We start from the raw sequence: 15,286 nt of genomic DNA, 5'->3' as shown, positions 1-15,286 counted from the left end.
CTATTCTGTAGTAAGAGAACTGACAACAGCAACTGCTGCAGAAACGCGGTCATAATGCTCTGTCTTCTCCGTGAGCCACCGCACTGCACTTGTCATTTTTCTGGGCATCAGGCTGTGATCGGCGTGCTGGGGCTGAGGAAGTGCCGGTGTTTAAATCGGGGTGTGTTTTATGGCTGCGACCACTCCCCACTTCCATGTGTGCATTTAAACACCTTCGCTCCTGTGCAGCGGGTGTTAAATTCCAGGTTAAGCTTGGGATCACGCAGTTCAACACGTGTGGTGTTACTTCTTCAAACGCAAGGCTGACGCATGTTGTTGTTCCAGGAGATGCTCAAGAAGTGCCACCTGTGTATGGAATCCATTGTTCAAGCCAAAGACAGACAGGCCGCTGAAGCCAACAAAAACGCCAGCATTCTTTTAGAAGAACTGGACTTGGAGAAGGCAAGTTGAAAGAGTTGGGAGCTGTGAACGTTATTGGATAGAATTCCGATTTCACTTTCCTTAAATATAAAGGATCGGTGAAAATAGGTGTAATTACTGTATGTGCAATTTCTAGACCTGAGCTGCTTCTTGTTCAGGTAATCTCTGATCTTTGACTGTTGTTCAAAGAAATTGGATCAAGAATCTCCACTGTAACTGTTTCCTCTGGAATAATATTGCACCAAAAGAAGGATTTCTGACTATAGTCCTTTGTCAAGCGCATGAGAGGTGGGCTTTCCCAGCCACACTGATGTGGATTTTAGGTCTGAACCCTGTTTTGTGACTTAAATGTTAAAAATTATAGTAATAAAGTTACTAAAAATTATAGTAATAAAGTTACTAAAAATAATAGTAATAATATGGTAGAAATGTGATGGAAAAATCAAAGAACAAGTAGTGTCACATGAGCACATGCTTTATAGCCAAGCTGGCTGAAACCATCTTACGCTCTGATCTTTGAAAGGGAAAAGGGAGAGGGGTGGCGTTCGGCCTGTGCTGTTGAAACACACAAGGTTAGTCCCAGGAATCCAGAGAACGAGTCTTGGAAAACGGAGTGAAGTTTATATGGTGTCTGTCCTCTTGTTTCTGCACTGACCCTCTGTTAACACAAGCAAACAGTCTCTTTGGAAGATGTAAATACATGAAAATACGGATCATAGGGAGTTGAGCTTCTGTTCGGTAAATGTTGCTAGACTATAACGGAAGTGCAGCTTCCTGGGAAATAGAAAGCGTTTGCTGTTCTTGGAACTCATGGGCCATCTCGTAATCCTGTTCCGTGTGCTTGGCATGCAGCTAAGGGAGGAAAGCAGGAGACTGGCTCTGGCTGCCAAGAGAGAGAAAAGAAAGGAGAAGAGGAGGAAGAAGAAAGAAGAACAAAGACGAAAACTAGAAGAAATTGAAGCAAAAAATAAAGAGAACTTTGAACTGCAGGCTGCTCAGGAGAAAGAGAAGCTAAAAGCTGAAGGTGATTTTAAGTATTTGCCTTATTTATGAAACATGGCTTTGATTTTATGCCCAGTATTAAAAATGGCCGTTCTTGGCAGGCCTCCAGGCTTTCTCATGCCCTGCTGAGCTTTCCCTTTGTTTACCTGTTCCGTTAAGCCCAGGGGTTACTATGATGGCTCTTTTGGTGTCTTGCTGTGGCAAGGTTCTGCTGCTGGCGGCTTCGCGGGGAGTAGTTACAGGTTCAAATCACCATGGGGGTGTTTTTGGATTGGGTGTTTTCTTCTGGGTCACAGTACTTCGTAGACAGAAGTCCACACAGTTATTGACAGTAGTCAAAAACTATTTTTGGCTCTCAAACAGAATGACAATAACAGTTAGCTGAAAAAAATGGCAGTATGGCAATTCCAAATCTGTCTGATTCTCCTTTACCCATGGGAAGCTGCCTCTTCTGTATCTTGAGTTGTATGTTGTGTTCTGGAATCCACAACATAGGGAGGATGTGGAGCTGTTGGAGTGGGTCCAGAGGAGGCCATGGAGATTGTCTGAGGGCTGCAGCACCACCGCTGCTGTGGGGACAGGCGGAGAGAGTTAGGGTTGTTCAGCCCGGAGAAGAGAAGGCTCTGGGAGACCTTAGAGCAGCTGCCAGTGCTGAAAGGGGTTCCAGGAAAGATGGGGAGGGACATTTTACAAGGGCCTGGAATGACAGGAGAAGGGGGAATGGCTTTAGACTGGAAGGAGGAAGATTTAGATTAGACTTCAGGAGAAGTTGTTCATGGCGAGGGTGATGAGGCCCTGGCCCAGGTTGCCCAGAGCAGCCGTGGCTGCCCCATCCCTGGAGGGGTTCCAGGCCAGGTTGGATGGGGTTTGGAGCCCCTGATCCCGTGGGAGGTGTCCCTGCCCATGGCAGGGGGTGGGACTGGATGGGCTTTGAGGTCTCCTCCAGCCCAAACCGTTCCAGAATTCTACTAGTCTGAGAAGTGGATTTCCCTCTCTCCGAGATGCTGAAAGAAAGGGAAAATGTACAGTGTTTTCCTGTTTTTTCATGGGCCTGTCTGTCTCCCTGATTGCTCGCATTTCTCTTTCTGTGCCTGAATGCATTTGTTCCAGAAAACAAATGCCACTCATGTCTGAGTTAGCATAAACCAGGGCAGTGGCTCCACAGGCTGACAGGTAGCATAGCTTTACAGATGTCCTCACAAGGTTCCTCGGGCCAGCTAAATCACCGCTGTTTCTGTACTCTTCCATCAGATGAACCAGAGGTCCTTATGGAGCCTCCCAGTGCGACCACTACAACCACCATAGGTATTTCTGCAACCTGGACCACATTAGCGGGTTCCCATGGGAAGAGAAATAATACCATCACCACAACTAGCTCCAAAAGGAAAAACAGGAAAAACAAAGTCACCCCTGATAACGTCCAGATTATATTTGATGATCAGCTCCCGATTTCCTATAGCCAGCCGGAGAAAGTGAACGGTGAGTCCAAGAGCAGCAGTACCAGTGAAAGCGGCGATAGCGACAACATGAGGATTTCCAGCTGTAGCGACGAAAGCAGCAATAGCAACAGCAGCCACAAGAGTGACAATCATTCTTCCACAGCCGTTACCAACACACAGAGCAACAAAAAGCAACCCTCGGTTCTTGTCACTTGTCCGAAGGATGAGAGGAAAGCAGTTCCTGGGAAGTCATCCCTCAAGTGAGTTGCTGTGGCCATGCTTGCCACATTGGGGGGGTGGCGGCCCTGCGTTTTAATGCTGTGCCCCTGTCTGCATGGACTTGCCTTCGCGAGTTGTTAGGAAGTGGACGCAGCAGCACGTCCTTGCTGCGGCGCGTAGCAGTGTAAATGCTGTTGCAGTGCAAACTTGAACTCAGTAGTAGGTTCTGACCCAAGAACCGTAGTTGTGGGTCTGGAGTTAGGGAAGTGTTGGGCTCTTTGGAGATGAAAGCATCCCAACTTAAGCAACTTCTCCAAAATACGGTGCTTCGATGCCAAAAGAGAAAAATGGTTTGAGGGGCTGGAGAACGGGTGGAGTTCAAGTCATCTTGCCTTTTTTTCCACTGCCTAATGACAGTATTTAATTCCTTGGAAAGGTTGTCCGAAGTCATCAGTGAAGTGACGAGTAATTCCTTGTCTACTTGCACAAAGTCTGCTCCTTCTCCCCTTTCTTCTCCAAATGGGAAGCTAACCATTGCTAGTCCTAAACGTGGTCAGAAGAGAGAAGAAGGATGGAAGGAAGTTGTGAGAAGGTAAGCAGAACATTCCCCTAACTCCCCTGGCTGATGTTCGCCTTCAAAATGTTTTGTCTGGTGTAGCCTTCTCTGGAATTGCTGACTGATCATCTTGTGGAGCCGATAGATATCACAAAACTGCTGAATCATGGATTGTAACGTTGTTTTGACCGGCTTGCTGCTTGAAATAATATTGTTTCCTTTTTTGTCCAGATCCAAGAAGGTTTCTGTTCCATCAACTGTGATTTCCAGAGTCATCGGCAGAGGAGGATGTAACATCAATGCGATCCGCGAGTGCACGGGAGCCCACATTGACATTGACAAACAGAAGGACAAAACCGGAGACAGGATAATAACAATAAGGTAAGCGGGTTGCTCCGTTTGCTTGTTCCTGTGGGGCTTTGAGTTGGAAAACCCTTCTTGGTACAGAAAAATGGAAAGGCTTGACCTCGTTGTACCTTGAAAAGATGGCTTTGAGACATTTCTTTGAGGCAGGGGAAACGAGTAGGGTGGGGAAACAAAGAACAACTGTTGCATTTGTACGGAAGACGAAATGTGAGCCAAGGTGGAGCATAGGCATAAGGATTCTGTATTTAGACATGGCTAAAGAAGTACCTGTATTTAGGGAAGGGAAGGTCTGAAGTATTTGGGTGTTTTGGCAGTTGGTGTTTTCAGCTTGAGCTGCTTAAATAATTGTCAGCAGCAAGAACACGGCCAGGCTCAGTCTTCAGTTAGAGAGTTAAATTCTGTCTGTGTTAGCGTGACAGAAGAAGGCTGGATCATGGGTTGGAGGTTCTTGGCAATAACATATGTAAATGCTTTAAATGCAGCACTTTGTGTTTTCCCTTCCTGCCTTTTTCTAGGGGGGGCACAGAATCCACCAGACAGGCCACGCAGTTGATCAATGCTCTCATTAAGGATCCAGATAAAGAAATCGATGAACTTATTCCAAAGAACCGCTTGAAAAGCTCGGCCACCAATTCCAAGATAGGGTCATCAGCGCCTGTCACCACTACGGCTGCTAACAGTTCCCTCGTGGGCATCAAAGTGACCGCTGTAGCTGCTTCGTCAACATCTCAGACTGCCTCTGCACTCTCCGTGCCTGCAATTTCTTCAGCATCCACTCACAAAACCATTAAGAACCCAGTGAACAACGTGCGGCCCGGCTTCCAGGTTTCTCTTCCATTAGCATATCCTCCTCCGCAGTTTGCACACGCTTTACTCGCTGCTCAGACTTTCCAGCAGATCCGTCCGCCTCGGTTGCCCATGACGCACTTTGGAGGTACCTTCCCACCAGCGCAGTCCACATGGGGTCCGTTTCCTGTCAGGCCCTTGAGCCCTGCAAGAGCTACCAACTCGCCGAAACCTCACATGGTGCCTCGCCACAGCAGCCAGAACAGCAGCGGTTCTCAGGTGAATTCAGCAAGCTCTTTGACAACTAGTCCAACAGCTACAACAAGCTCAGTGGCTTCTACCGTGCCTGGTTCTTCTGCAAACGGCAGTCCAAGTTCACCTTCAGTCAGAAGACAGCTTTTTGTCACTGTCGTGAAGACGTCGAACGCCACGACGACCACGGTGACGACCACGGCGAGTAACACGAGCACAGCGCCGACAAATGCCACGTATCCGATTCCTACTGCCAAAGAACACTACCCTGCATCTTCCCCGTCATCTCCTTCTCCTCCTGCGCAGCCAGCGGGTGTTTCCAGAAGCAGTCCTTCTGACTGCACAGCAACCTCTCCGAATAAAGGCGCACCTTCGTCTGATCCGGAAGCGGGTAGTCCACCAGCAGTGGAAACGAGCAGCTCAGCCAGCAGTAGGCAGCCCAGTTCTGGTCCCAGCAGCTCTTCCGTGCATCCTGCTCATCAGCAGCCTCCGGGAGCTCCTCTGCAAGAGGCGAGACCCCCTCTCCAGCAACCTCAGGTTCCTGCACCAGATCCTCGAATGGTTGTGCCTCCAAATTTAGCAGCGACAAGCTCGTCGGCTCCTGTGGCAGGTCCAACAAATGCCGCGATGACCTATCCCATGTCTCAGGCCTCGATGGGGTCTTCTCAACCTGCAGCGAAGATGGAAACCCCGGCCATCAGACCGCCTGTCCACGGAGCCGGTAGCGTCCATAAGAACCCAGCTCCTGTGCAAAACTCTCCCGTCGCAGTCCTCAATGTGAATCACATCAAAAGGCCTCACAGTGTTCCTTCGTCAGTGCAGCTTCCGTCTACCTTAAGTACACAAAGTGCTTCTCAGAGTTCAGCCCACCCAGCGAACAAGCCCATGGGCAACAATTTCAGTGCGACTTTACCGTTCGGGCCCTTCACTACGTTATTTGAGAACAGCCCTACGTCTGCTCATGCCTTCTGGGGCGGTTCCGTCGTCTCATCTCAGACAACTCCGGAATCCATGCTGTCGGGAAAGTCTTCGTTCTTGCCAAATTCAGATCCTTTACATCAGTCTGACACTTCCAAAGCCCCGGGTTTTAGGCCACCGCTACAAAGGCCAGCTCCAAGTCCCTCAGGTAAGCCTGTGGTTTGCGTTCACACCTTCATAATACACTTAGCTGACGACTGCTCAGCTTTTGCAGTCACTTACGGTAAATGAAGGGGTACTGTGATATAGTTTTTGCTGATTCTGTAATCACAATTGAGTTTGTCTCTCTTAATCCAGTAACTCGGAGCAGGGAGATGCTCAGAGGGCTGGAGCACCTCCCAGTCAAGCACAGGCTGAGAGAGTTGGAATGGTTTAGCCTGGAGAAGAGAAGGCTGCGGGGAGATGTTAGAGCAGCCTCCAGTCCTGAAAGGGGCTTCAGGAAAGCTGGGGAGGGTCTCCTGATCAGGGAGTGCAGGGATAGGATGAGGGGGAACGGTTTTGAGCTGAAAGAGGGGAGATTGAGATGACATCTTAGTGGGAAATGTTTTCCTGTGGGGGTGGGGAGGCCCTGGCCCAGGTTGCCCAGAGAAGCGGTGGCTGCCCCATCCCTGGAGGGGTTCCAGGCCAGGTTGGATGGGGCTTGGAGCCCCTGAGCCAGTGGGAGGTGTCCCTGCCCATGGCAGGGGGTGGCACTGGATGGGCTTTGAGGTCTCTTCCAACCCAAACCATTCCATGATGGTGTTCTTATCCCACAATAATCCTATTGAGCTTTTGTTGCAGCCACGAATTCCAGGGGCCAGAAGAACAGAGTCTGTTATTTTGGTTATTTTGTTCTCCGTGGAGAACAGTAACAACCCCCAGCAGACTGGATAAAAGTCTTCATGGAATCACAGAATTGTGGAATGGTTTGGGTTGGAAGGGACCTCAAAGCCCTTCCAGTTCTACCCTCTGTCATGGGCAGGGACACCTCCCACCGGATCAGGGGGCTCATGTGCCTCATCCTCTTGCTTCTTTCTTACGTGAGCGACCTCTTCATGGAGCTCTTGGAGTCCTGCGACTCACTTGTGCTGGTTTCTCTCGCAGGTATTGTCAGTATGGATTCACCCTATGCTTCTGTAACACCTTCTTCTACGCACCTGGGTAACTTTGCCTCGAACCTCTCGGGAGGTCAGATCTATGCGCCTGGGGCACCTCTCGGCGGAGCGCCTGCAGCTGCTAATTTTAACAGACAGCATTTTTCCCCACTTAGTTTGTTGCCTCCATGTTCATCAGCATCAAACGGTGAGTTCTGGTCAGTGGGAAATGAGTTGAGAAGCTGCTGTACCAATGCGGGGCCCTGGTGCCTTCCTCCACCTCTGTACCATGGAGTTTGGCTGTGCAGTGGCGTGTTTCGTCAAGAAAGCAAATCAACTGTTGAGTGCTGGGTTATTCAGGGAACAAATCAGTCTTTTATTGGTTAAAATACTGAAAAACAAAGCCCACAAAAAAAAATCCACAGAGAACAAATCAGTAGTTAAAAACAAAACACAAAAAAACTCCCAACAAAAACACCTTCACACCAAGACAAAACCAAGAAGAAAGAAACCCACCCCCTCCACACCATGGGTTTGTTTCATCTGTGTTTTGGGATATAATCCTGAATTTCTGTCTTGCTGATGCACAGGAATGCTCAATTCATATTTTGAACCCGCTGTTGCCATTGGGCGCTGTGCATGGCCAGTAGCTGGGCTGGCAAGGCGCGATAATCACTGTATGTAAGAGCCCAAATCAATGCTGAACGACTCTCTGATCTTGGAAGTACAAGTGTTCCGGCGCTCCCCAAGTGTTTGCTGTGCTACTCTGCATCAACAACTCTGTTTCACGGGTTTGATGTGTGGCTTGGCATGAAAGGGTGGGTTCGTGGGGACTGGAGGACGTCTTGCTGGCATTCCTAAGTGCGCTCATTGCCCTCCTTGCAGAATCTCCCACTCAGTCGGTGTCTTCTGGAGTAAGAGCCCCATCTCCAACCCCTTCAGCAGTGTCCTTGGGATCAGAAAAACCCAGCAATGTTTCTCAGGACAGAAAAGTTCCTGTTCCGATTGGGACTGAACGGTCTGCACGTATTCGGCAAACTGGAACTTCTACTCCGTCTGTTATCGGGAGCAACTTAGCTGCTCCGGTGGGGCACAGTGGGATCTGGTCCTTCGAGGGCATAGGCGGCAGCCAAGGTACGTAGTGCTTATAGATGGCCTTGCGCTTGCAGTTGGCCACCAGTTTGTGTTCCTGACTTGCATTTGGAGCTGGAGGATGATGTGGAAGTGTGTGTCTCACAATATAGGAGTGCTTTTCTCAAAGGAGCGGGAGCAGAGGCTTGTGGCCCTCATGTTCACTCAGTTTTGGTTTTAACGAGGTCTTGAGAAACCTCAGGGGTTCTGAAATGCCCTCGCTGGAAAGTTTGGTCACTCAAAGCGAGAAAGAGCAGAGGAAATAAAACCACAGGGTTTACAGGGATGAACTGAGCAAGGATCCTTTCACTTGGGAAGAGGGGAAGTGATGTCTCAACAATATTCCTACTTTCCGTTGATAAACAGATGATTTTGTACAACGGGAGTTAATACTGCATTCTAACTCAGAGCCCAGGCAGGCCTTCTTCTGGTGGTGATCGTGCAGTTCATGGTTGTGAGTTTGCATTGCCTTTGTTCTTTCTCTACTAACGCAGGGCGCTCAGCTCTGCTGTACCCACGGAGAATTCCGTATTCAAGTACTCATTAAAAACCAAAGTTCCTGATGGGACAGCGCTCATCAGCAAACACTTCAGGAATCTTGGATGCAATTTATAGGAGACAGATGTTTTTTTCAAGTTGGGTTTTTATTTGGTCAGGGTTTGGTTTTTCTTCTGGCTTGGGCTGGGGGGAGGAATCCTGAGATGATGTTGGCTGGGACCTCTGGAGGTCATCCCAGCCTCCTGCACAGAATGGGTTCCGCTGAGAAGTTGAACCAGGTTGCTCAGGGCTTTCTCCAGTCTGATCCTTACAACCTCCGAGGATGGGAAGCTGCTCAACCTCTCTGGCAAGCGCCTTCGCCTGCTTGGCTGAGGAGTCCAACAGGTTAAGGTTTTAATAGACAGAGTGTTCACGTGCTTTGCATACGATGATTGTACCGTCCTGGCTTCTTTCCCGGATACACGATAGATAGGACATACCCAAACCGTTTTATACCTCACTAGTGGTCTTTTTCCCATCTGTGTAGTGAAAGGCTACTCAACATTAACGCCTTAGAAACCGCATTTTTTTCTTTTGCGTTGTTCAGCTGTACAAGTTGCCCACTAGAGCCGTCTGTGCTTTCAGAGCGCTGCTCGCTCTTGATGTCATGCAACGTTTTGCTGTTTGTTTCAGAAAAGGACTGGCTCTGCTTTTATTGAGTGTTAGGATGGCTTCGGAAATGTTTCTGTATTCCTTCTCCTGCCCTCCAAATATCATTTCCTTGTGTTTTTTCTTGTAAAACTGGCTGTCTGGTTTGAGCTGCAGCGACAATACCACGCTGCCTCTACTGCATTCATGTAATGAGAACAGGAGCGCGTGGCTCTAGCTGGCCCTTTCCTGGGTTTGCCTTTCAAAAGCGCCTCTGTGTCTCTTAGTTCATTAAATCATTCAGAAACTATGGCAGTGAAGTCGAGGAAATTGCCTTTCTGGCATACGTACCCCTCTCACAGCACCAGACACAAGGAATTGAGGGCTTTGGAGATGGAAGCAGTAGTACAGATGCCAGGTCTCCTTCTCAAACGAAGGCAAACTGCAGAGGTGGTGCTTTGGTGCACAGAGCTGTCCCAAACTCCGTGCCCTGGCATAGGGTTCCTGCCCTGGCGTCACCATATGTGCAGGTGCCATTTCTGATGCTCTCCATGCACGAAAGCTTGGCTGCAGGTGTAGGGGCACAGGAACCACGACCTGAGCAAATGCCACTTAGAAATGTTAGGGGTGTGCAGGCGTTTTGGCTGGAAAGCGGGTGTTACAACGCTGTTGCTGTGTCTCCTGTGCTGTTAGATAAAGTGGACTGGTGTCACAGCGGAATGGGGAGCCACATGATCCACCGGCCCATGTCGGACCCAGGAGTGTTCTCCCACCAAGCCATGGAGAGAGACAGCACGGGAATCGTAACGCCTTCCGGTACATTCCATCAGCCCGTTCCCGCAGGATACATGGACTTCCCAAAAGTCGGGGTAATGACCTTACTGGGCTTGGCGTGTGCGGTGCCGCTCGATTTCCCTGTCGGTATGTGAGGCAGATGAACGACACAGAGGTGCTGTTCACTCTGCAGTTGAGTGTTGTGAGCTAAAACGCTAACTTGCCCTCACAGTATGGCAGAACCCTGGATCTAGTGAAAAACAACTTGTCCGAATATATGCACAGAAAAGTTTCTCTTAAATTCGAGCCTTTTTCTGGCTGCTTTAAAACAGAGAGTTTGTGTCACCCGAACCCCGCTGTGTCCTGCTGCCCATGCGGCAGTAGCAGTGTTGATGGACCCACACTGATTCTTGCTTTTTCCTCCCCAAAGGGTATGCCTTTTTCCGTGTACGGGAACGCAATGATTCCTCCTGTAGCCCCCATCGCAGATGGTACTGGAGGCCCTATATTTAATGGGCCTCATGCTGCTGACCCATCCTGGAACTCGCTGATAAAGATGGTTTCTAATTCCACAGAAAATAACGGGCCTCAGACGGTAATTTTTCCATTTTTATATTCACAATTTCATTTCAACTTAAACAGTGCGGGGAAGGTGAGATCCTAGCTGTTAGAATGAATGGAAATAGAGTTTAGTGCTGCTTTTTTCTGCTTGTGTCTCCAAGGAGCTGATACAGCCTCTTAGTCACTACAGCGCCGGGGCTGTATGCGCTTACTGACCGCTTCTAAGCATTATTTATCCCTCCAAAGGCGCGTGTGGCCTGTCCTGAGAAACAACCGGGGTCGTTAAGTTTAAGCAGTTCAAGGGAGAGTGCTGTGCTTCCTTCTGTGAGCGGGGTTGTGCTTGAGAGTTGGGACTTGTGCTTCCAGCTAAGCTCAGGAAGTTGCCTCTTTACTCAGAGCAGACACCTGCGTAATTACTGCGAATCAGATGCTTTTTGATGATGTGTTGTGGGCAAGTCTGGCTAGAAAAGATAGTTTTACACTGCACATATTACTCAATATTATCTTGATTTCAGTCTGTGCGGTTCTGCATTTGGGTAAAGCACAATCGATTTGCTTTTGAGAGAAGAGCCCATTATTGGCTGTTGGGTGAGCTTTCCCTTCCCCAACACAGCGCTGGGTCGGAAGGGTTGTTCCAGGCTCTGGAAGGTCCAGTGTCTTCACTGCCTGAGGAGTAACTCGAGCTTCTGTCCACTGCTCTGATCTCGCCTGCGTTAGAGGCTTGCCCCGTAACTACAGGTTAGGAACAGGGATTATATTCCCCTGAGCCTCTTGTCCGTATTGAGCCAGCAGCTGATATTGTAATGGATCAGCAGTGGCTCCTGCTGGGTTATGTCCTGTGTTTATTTTTATTATACAGTGAGCTGTTACACTGTTTTAAACTAAGATATTTCTGGAGTTTGGGCTTGGGAACCATCCGAGCTGCTGAGAGAGCTCCCGGTGCTGGCAGGCGGTGGCTGTGCAGGGCAGAGGTGCTCTGAAGTGGCTGTGACTGTTGTGAGGTGACTTCTCGTTTAGTGAGGAAACTTCGTCCCTTGAGGAAGGCGTTGCTCTGTAGTTGGATTTCCCGGAGTGGAGGGTATTGGTATGGAGGGAAGTACTTGAAGGTGCCAGAAATCAAGTTCTTGATGGTTTGCATTTCCTAAAGCCAAGAGGAGAGAGAGAGGGTCTCTTGCTCTGGAAGTCTCCAGACGCTGTCCTTGCAGATGATTTGGCATTTATCAGGAGTCGTGTTCGCTCCTCTTGGCAGTGGGCCTGATGTGTTTAGGGGGAGTGCTTATTTCCCTGGTCTGAAGGGATGGTGAAATATTTCTTACATCAGTGTTTCTACGAAGGAGGAACTGGTGGACATGAACAGCATTGATGTCTGCCTTGTGTTTTGCCATGAGGGCAGGCAGGCCGAGGGACAGTATTGCTGCGCACTGAGCAGAAAAGGAGAGAAAGAGGGACCTTTGGCCAAGGCAGAAGGGAGGTTAAAGCCCCATTTCCCTCATTCCTCACCCGATTACAGCAGGGTGACAGTGCTGAAAGGAGCTCGGGGTGGTGTGAGGTTTTGATCTCAAAGGTCTTCTCCAACCAAGCGATTCTGTGATGATTCTAGAGTTGACTGCCATGTTGTCCGACACGGGGCTCTAATGAGGTGTAGGGAGAGCCCTACGCGCTGCCGTGTGATGCTGCGTCGAGCACGGTGTTAAAGCCAGCTCTCTGTTTCAGGTGTGGACTGGAACTTGGACACCTCACATGAACAGCGTGCATATGAACCAGCTTGGCTGAGTGGGATCAACGTGCTAGCCTTGGGATTCCTTTTTTTGCAGAGGAAAATACAAACGGCAGAAACAGTTTATGTGCTCCCAGATCATTCTACTGATGTGCTTGACTGAAGTGTGTAGGCTTTTTGCAGAAGAACTTACTAACTGACCTTTTTCTGTGAACATTGTGACCGCCCATTCCCCACCATCATACGTTTCAACTTAGTTAGCCTTTCTTCTTTCCTTTCCTCTTTATTTTTCTGACATAACTTTCTGTTGAAGCTGTTCTTTGGCTGGTTGGTTTTAGTACTGTAAACTGCTTCTGAGCAAACACAGAAATTTAGCAAAATTATGTAAACTTGATCCTGAAGTTTTAGAATGGCAAATAAATGTACAATTGTTTACATAACAAATGGCTAAGCAGAAAGTAAATTTCAATATGTCAGTATAGAGGCTCTACTTTATGTAGACTTAAATTAATGTGAGATATGTACCTTCATATTCAGAAATCTGGATGTTTCCTTCATACATTAAACTATTAATAAGCATAACTTTTCTACTTGTGTAATTTAAGTACGTTATAAACAAAAACGGGGCGTTATCAGGGGGCTCTGTCCCAATGTGTTGGATGTCTTCGAGACAGCATACATCAGTTATAACCAAATACCACAGTTTCCCTCCTTCCGGGACCGCTTTTTGCATTTCAGCAAAAAGTGCTCAAGAACACAGCGTTTTGGTGCACTCGGAGCTGTCTCCACGCTGAATTCCTCTGCCTGGTAAGTGTGGTCAATGGATCGTGCCGCAGTAGCTAATGCAAATTATGCCTGCAGCCAAGTCTGCTCTGTTTCACGAGTTCCCCCAGGTCTCCTCTTCGGCCCGGTCCTTCCTTTGCCTGGCACAGGCACTTCGGAGCACTCGGTGTGCGAGTTCAAGAATGACCTTCCGGCTGCAGCAGTGCTTCCCTGGTGCCAGCGGGCTCTGGAGGAAGGCTTATTTCAGCGTAAGTGTCTTTGTTCCAGGAGTTGTGATGTCTTGCTCCAAACTGTGTCCCTGCCCCGTGAAGGTCTGTTTGGAGAAGTCCAACTGTGGATTCCCCCCCCCGGCCATCTTCAGGAGCTGTCAGCTCTTCCACTTGGAGGGAAGGGCGGCACCAGAGGCGAAGATGGGGGTGCATCCTGCGAGGCAGGACACGTGGCTCTGGCTAGGATCCACGCACCGTCCATGTGCCTATGGATCTGCCAGGTGGATTTATTGTGCGGGACGAGCGAGGGCCGGTGTGCTGGGTTGCTGGTTATCCTGCATGGAGGCAGGCTGAAGGAAAGCTAGTTTTTGTCCTTGGCCTGTACTTGGGATCAGCACTGCTGGGGACGATACCGTCCTGAGGGGTATACAACCTGTGTAAGAAGTAACCTGGATGAGTTAAATCATCCGCTGTTGAAGCTGGAATGGAATAAGTGCTGTTTACTATTTTTTTACCATGTTCTTTCCTAAGCCAGAAGAACAAAGCCCTTGTGAAAAGGCCCTTTGGGCTGCTTGAAAGTTGAGGTGTATGCATGTGGCGGGGCTGTGCTAAGCCCACGCCTCAAGGCAACGCTTGCATAAAAGTGAGCTCCCTTTTCCTCACTGTCTCCCCTGAAATCCGTGGTGTGAGGAACTGAGGGTGGCACAAGGGAGGCCAGACTGAGGGAATGACGGAGCCCCCACTGTGGCTCCTCACTGTGCGTAGGTAATGAAGCGCTCCCAGCTTTCGGAATGGCCTTTTGCCCTGATTTGGCACTAGGTTTTGCCTAGTGCCGTTTTGGGTTATTGAGGATGCGCTGAGAGACTTGGGTTCAGGGCTGAGGCTCTGGGGAGACCTCAGAGCAGCTTCCAGTGCTGAAAGGGGGGACAAGGGGGAAGAGTTTGAGGCTGACAGAGATGAGACTGAGATGGGATCTTAAGGAGAAATGTGAAATGTTTCGCTGTAAGGGCGGTGAGGCCCTGGCCCAGGTTGCCCAGAGCAGCCGTGGCTGCCCCATCCCTGGAGGGGTTCCAGGCCTGGTTGGATGGGGCTTGGAGCCCCTGATCCAGTGGGAGGGGTCCCTGCCCATGGCAGGGGGTGGAACTGGATGGGCTTTGGGGTGCCTTCCAGCCCAAACCGTTCCACGATTGTGTTCTGATCCCACGGTATTCCGGCTGAGCTTTTCCTGCAGCTCCAGATGAGGCCGCAGGAAAAGAGGCTGTTCATTTCGGTGATGTGAAAAACTGTGGGGGGAGGCAGAGGCTGGATGCTGCCCTGGCACTTTCAGCCCCCCGTCGCCCATGGGACGGTGCGGTCCTGTCCAGGGAATCCGAGCAATTTGGTCTGGGCAGTCGTGAATTTAGTCCATGGAATCATGGAATTCGGTCCTCGGACTCCAGGACTCGGCTGTGGCTCTGGCAGGGGGATCAGGACTCTCCTTTTTTCTCTCATCTCTCTACACTTTGATTTCATTTCACCCGCACTGGTTTCAATGGGAGCAACTGCACTGGTCCCGCCCCTTTACTGTGTCGGGCCTTAATGACCAAAGGTTAACGAGCCTCGGGCCGGAGCCGCAGCACCGCCCCCTCCGCTCCCTCCGTGCCGTGGCGCCAGGCGGACGTGACGCCCCACAGCCTCCTCACCCTCTACACAGCTCCGATCCCTCCGCGCGCCGGGATTCTCGGAGCGGCTGGCGCGTGCGCTCCCCCACTCCCCGCGATCGCTCCGCGCTGTGGCGTGCGGCGCGTGCGCAGCCCCAGCCTCCTCCATTCCCCCCCCCCCCCGTCGCCGTTGGCGCGTGCGTGGCGCGAGCCCATTCCGTCCTCGCGGCGGTTGCGCGTGCGCAGCCGCCTCCG

The 15,286-nt window shown here is 50.0% G+C and overlaps 1 protein-coding gene across 5 annotated transcripts in view; it reads left to right on the top strand.

The window, feature by feature from the left end:
• The window catches only part of ANKRD17 (ankyrin repeat domain 17), a 93,189-nt gene extending 80,196 nt beyond the window's left edge, over positions 1-12,993 (top strand). For 3 of the 5 annotated variants that reach the window (XM_054066372.1, XM_054066371.1, XM_054066370.1), the window contains 11 exons: positions 325-441; positions 1,273-1,444; positions 2,674-3,121; positions 3,517-3,672; positions 3,868-4,017; positions 4,518-6,166; positions 7,102-7,299; positions 7,977-8,225; positions 10,041-10,216; positions 10,552-10,716; positions 12,396-12,992. In XM_054066372.1, coding sequence (XP_053922347.1) covers positions 325-441; positions 1,273-1,444; positions 2,674-3,121; positions 3,517-3,672; positions 3,868-4,017; positions 4,518-6,166; positions 7,102-7,299; positions 7,977-8,225; positions 10,041-10,216; positions 10,552-10,716; positions 12,396-12,455 — 3,540 coding nt within the window. In that variant the 3' untranslated portion in view covers positions 12,456-12,992. Of the gene's footprint in view, positions 1-324; positions 442-1,272; positions 1,445-2,673; positions 3,122-3,516; positions 3,673-3,867; positions 4,018-4,517; positions 6,167-7,101; positions 7,300-7,976; positions 8,226-10,040; positions 10,217-10,551; positions 10,717-12,395 lie in introns of all 5 variants that reach the window. The other 2 variants (XM_054066369.1, XM_054066368.1) reach the window with 1 other exon arrangement.
• Positions 12,994-15,286: the final 2,293 nt, after the last annotated feature.

The sequence above is a fragment of the Cuculus canorus genome, chromosome 4 (assembly GCF_017976375.1).
Source record: "Cuculus canorus isolate bCucCan1 chromosome 4, bCucCan1.pri, whole genome shotgun sequence".
NCBI classification, from domain to species: Eukaryota; Metazoa; Chordata; class Aves; order Cuculiformes; family Cuculidae; genus Cuculus; species Cuculus canorus.
This window is presented reverse-complemented; position numbering and strand designations above follow the sequence as displayed.